Here is a 4,994-nt window from a genome sequence, read left to right on the forward strand (position 1 = left end):
TATCTTCGTGTTCCCTGTCAGAAGGTTCTACGATTCCTGTATCTCCTAGGTCCTCTATTCTTGGTTTGTTCTTCTTCCTCAGATATGGTTTACGCCTGCAGCTCTGAATGTTCAGCTGGACAGATAACTCTTCTAAGTCCAGAGCTTGGGTCTGAGCTGTCCCTGGTCCTCGGGCCTACATTTCCACTTGTCTCCCTAGCAGCTCACATTGAGCTTGTCTGAGTCTGACTGTCCCCACAATGCACAGCCTCACCCCCCACTTCTCTGCCTCCCGTTGTTCCGTTCTTCCCAGTGACTATGGAGCACCCACTATGTGCTTGTTTTCTTTTGGCTCCTCAGGCTAGACTCTCAGTTACTTTTGTCTCCCTTACCACTTGTGTCCAAATAATTGTTTTATTTTTCCCCGTTCTTTCCATTTAAAAATCTCTTCAGTTCTACTCATGCCCATTATCTGTATGTTTGGGTCGTGGCAATGGGCTTCTAAATGTTGATCACCTTCTTCCTGCATCATCAGCATCACCATTGCTTACTGAGTGTCTGTGCTCAGAATGTTGCTAGGATGCCTATAGATGGCAGCATTGAATCGTGGGGGAGACCAAACAGACCGAAGTGATCCAGGAGCCAGCAGCAGCTCCGAGGGGACCAGCCCAGTGGGTCAAGGTGGTGAGGAGCAGTGCGGAGTGGGATTGCAGGTAGCTGGAGGAAGTAGACTCCGTGCTCTGGGAAGATGAGTACTTAGGCATTTGTTGAAACTGTTATGGGGGGGTGGGTGTTGAGTGTTTCCCTGTGCCTTGAGGAGTGGTTCTTTCCCTGGCTTTGGGGCACCCACCCTTCCAGCGTCATCTCCACCTCCTCTCCCTCACTGGCTCTCACAAAAATTGTTCGTTTTCTCCACTGCTTGGGGAATTCTAATAATTGAAGTTTCTTGCAGCACCCAACAGACTCGTCATACCTTTCTTGGCTCTCAGCCAAAAGTGCGCTCACCACCTTCCCCCAACCTTCCCTAATACTTACTGTCTGTGTTGTTCATTCGGACTAATCAGTAACTGCCACGGTTTCTTCTGGAGCTGCTGAAGTTGTTAATCAGTGTGCACGTGTTGTTTGTTTTTGTTTTTCTCTCCTCTAGTCTCCTTAAGGGCTGGCAGCGTGCTTGGGGTTTTTTAGGTGGCAATAGCCATTATATGTGCATCCTGTACTGCTCCCCGTTCATGGTATTTTGAACTTGATAATATTCCCTGACCTTTGGTTTTATTTTAACTTGCCAAACAACCAGGCTGATTATTCAGGGTGCTTGGGACTCGGAGCGGGTAACACACTTGGGGATCCCAGCTCTCACCAGGGTGGTAGGCATTGCATGGGCAGATTCGGGAAGAATGTGTGTTTCTTCTGGTCTCCTTGTCCCCTTCTATGGATGGGTTTCTGACAATCACAGGAGAGACAGACATATTTTCACCTCCTCCTACCAAGGGGCCCTGTCCCCAAAGGGAATAGTCTAGCTTGTTTCTCGTGTCTTGAGATAACTGTCCCTGGAAACCAGGATACAGTGTCAACTAAGTTAAAACTTTGTGATCCCAACTATCCAGAAATACGTTAGAAATGGATGCTTACGCTTTGCTGTTAAGGAGGTCAAAAGACTGCAGAAACAAAATTAGCGTTGCGTGGATCAGAGAATTAATTGCAGGCATAGGTTAGCAGACTGCAGCCTGGGACCGGTGGTGGGTGTGAAGCAGGCTTTGGAGGTAAAGGTGATGCGTCCGAGGGTCCCAGGTGCGTTTCCTCCACCTCCGGGGAGGCCGCTGTGGGCGTTAGAGGGCCTGGCGGTGAGGTGTGGGTGGCTTTAAGCTTTTCGGGGGGAGCCTAGTGCACAAGTTGCCCAGTGATGTAAAACTGTATTAATTTATAAGGGGTGACATAATTGGGACTCCAGGGTGGCTGAATCTTCCCTGTGTGTGATGCAGCGACAGCGACAGAAATTAATAAGATAAGCCACAGAGCTAAGAGAATGTTCAAAAGAGCAAACAGGTTTCCGCTCTCGGTACTGTAGCCGTGCACATGTACGAGGAAACAGCTGACCTGCTAATTAGGAAACAGCCTTCCCTATTCATTAAGCTAATTATCCTAAAGAAATCTGCTGGCAACACTTGGTCTAGTCTAATTACTGTGTGCCCTGGAAAGCAGTAAACTTCACTTTTAGAATAAAATTTTGTAATTTAGACATACGTATGGTTTACTCAGACATTTTCTGTAATTAGAGGGGGTTAGTAATGAGGGGTTACACTTTGGTGTTTATGAAAAAGGTTTATCCACCTCTTTATAGAGAGATGATAATGAATTCTTAAATAATGTATGTTTAGATCTGAGAACTCTTTGGAGATCATTCTTCTTTAAATATGAGGTCTTTTTAAGGTTATCTTTTTGGATTACGTTGGATCTTAGATAATTTTTTTAGAGAATGAACGTCATATTGTGAGTTAAGACAGTGGTAAACTTTCCTGTCATAAAGTGCTGGGAGACATCGTGTCAAGCGCAAGCCGCCATCCAGAGCCACTTCGCCCTGTGTCCCCCACTTTCCCAGCAGGGCTGCGTCTGACCTTTCCCGGAACACCCGTTAACAAGTGTAGTGAAAGAGCTCATGCACCCAGCGGTCTGCAGGTAACAGTAACCATGTAAAAAAGTGAGCTGACCTAAAACGAGCTGATTCTTCGAGGGCTGGAGCGTGACCAGCCTTTGGATGGGGCCACACGCTTCAGTCTTAGGAGCGTGTACTTGACAGGCCAGTCCCTGGGTCCGGAGGCTCCGTGTGGCGCTGTGACCTGGGCCTTCTCCGGCGGGGTGATCTCGGACAAGTGACTGAATGCTCTCTGCTTTGGTCCCCTTGTTTGTCAATGGGGCTAACAAGAGCTGCTCTTTATTAAGTGAGTTACTCCATGTAGCGCTCTTACATAGCAATTCACAGTAATCACATAGCACTTGACTCACCCATCCACTTCCTTCACTTGCTCGTTCTACCCCTTCTGCTGTGCTGCCCGTGCTGCGGGCCCCCTGCGGAGCCTGGCGTGAGAGGTGCGGCCGGCAGAGGGCAAGGTCTGTCTCATGGGAGCCTGTTGTCCAGGGGCAGAGACAGATGCTGAACAGGTAAACGAACTAACGAGCCCAGGTACTAATCAGTGTTAGAGAGACAGTGGGTAGGATAATATGGTGGCTGGGGTATGTGGAGGGATCTCGACATGAGCTGCGGTGGGCATCTGAGGAGGTGACATTCGAGCTGAGGCGCCTGGGTGATGGGACAGATGTCAGCTCTCCTTGAAATGAAGTTATCCTTTGTGTTGGCGGCGCTCCCTATATTCTTATTTTAAAAGCTGTCAGCATCAATGTAGTCCTTCCCTGCACTCTAGTCCCTCTGCCACCAGCTCAAGGCTGTATTCAGACCACTGTCACCATCTTGGAGCTCGTTTCCCCGAACTTCATCTTGACAGCACCCAGATGTGCCCACCCCTGGGCCTCTCTCCCCGGGCTCCAGCTGGGCGCTCACCCCCCTTGTCAGGCCTCAGTTTTGGGAAGAGCCTGACTCTGTTGTTCCCAGCCGACAGGAAGTACAGGACTGGGTTGAGGCAGCTGCTCACGCTCACCAGAGGCCTCCATACCTTGTAGGCCACGCTGGCCGCCATCAGGAGCTGGCAGTCGGGCGACGCGAGGAAGCGGAGTGTGAGGTAGACGGAGCGTGTGACGTGGAAGGGCACGAAGCAGAGGGCGAAGAGGCTGCACACCAGCCCGATGGTCCGGATGGACTTGGCCCGGGCCGCGTGGCCCGTCCTCGCGAGGCTCTCCTCTGGCCTGGCCAGGCTCCTCACCATCAGCGAGTAGCACACCAAGATCACCAAGGAGGGCAAGACAAAGCCAGACAGCGTCAGAACCACACCGTAGGCAAAAAACTGGGGGAAGTCCTCCGGACTGGTCATGTCGTAGCAGACCACCTGGCCGTCGATGTAGTCCGTGTGGGAGAAGCCCAGCGTGGGCAGCAGCTGCAGGACCACCAGGGCCCAGGTGGCAGCTGCTCCCAGCAGGGCGTGCCGGCGGGTCCGGTAGGGCAGTGAACTCAGAGGGTGGCACACGCCCAGGAAGCGGTGCACGGAGATGCAGGTCAGCAGCAGGATGCTGCCGTACAGGTTGGTGTAGAACAGGAAGCGCACCAGCCTGCAGAGCAGTTCCCCAAAGGGCCACCTGTCGTCCAGGGCGTAGGTGATGATGAGGAAGGGCAGCGTCAGCACATAGAACAGATCAGCCACCGTCAGGTTCACCAGATAGATGGTGGCACAGCTCCAGCGCTTGGTTTGGCGCCAGGAGAGCCACAAGACAATGCCATTCAGGGGCAGCCCCAGCACGAAGATGACACTGTAGGTCAGGGGGAGGTAGATCTGCTTGTAGTCCTCGGAGAGCTGGCAGAGCCCTCGCTCCTTTGAGGTGTTAGTGTCCAGCTTCTCCATCTCCTGGGAGGCTCCCCCTGGGAGCACAGCGGCTCCTGCTGCTTCCGCTGGGAGGACACAGAACGGACAGCAGAGCATCATGACCTCAGCTGGGTCTCAGCCTCTGCCTGCGTCTGGCAGTCAGCTCTGTATGACACGTGTGGTTCAACTCTCTCCAAAGTCTGGTCAGAGGCCTTGTTTGAGAGAGACCACCTGAAGGAAAACAAGAATTAAACTCAAGGGCAAAGCAGTCTTCAACACGAGGGCGTCTCGACTTACCGGCTCCAGAGGGCTGGCCCACACTCACCTGTACGCTTCCCGCTCCAGGCTGGGCTGTGCAGGAAGCTCAAGTACACAGGGTGGCCCGTGGGTGCTGCTGTCGTCTCAGCGGCACACAGCCCCCAGCGATGACCCCTCCGCTGCCAGAATCCTTTGCATAGAATCAGGAAGTGGCCAAGGGGAGAGATTCCAGGCCCGCGTTCTCGGGCGATACTGCCCACGATCTGGCCCTAACCCCACTTACCATGGTGG

General features: G+C 52.5%; 1 protein-coding gene across 1 annotated transcript; it reads right to left on the reverse strand.

Annotated features, from left to right (window-relative positions):
* Positions 1-3,464: 3,464 nt before the first annotated feature.
* Positions 3,465-4,562, reverse strand: LOC118617677 (P2Y purinoceptor 3-like). Its single transcript, XM_036243661.1, is given in 3 exon segments — positions 3,465-3,591; positions 3,593-3,891; positions 3,894-4,562. Coding segments are annotated over 3 exon segments (1,095 nt in total).
* Positions 4,563-4,994: the final 432 nt, after the last annotated feature.

Source organism: Molossus molossus, unplaced genomic scaffold, assembly GCF_014108415.1.
Source record: "Molossus molossus isolate mMolMol1 unplaced genomic scaffold, mMolMol1.p scaffold_m16_p_5, whole genome shotgun sequence".
NCBI lineage: Eukaryota > Metazoa > Chordata > Mammalia > Chiroptera > Molossidae > Molossus > Molossus molossus.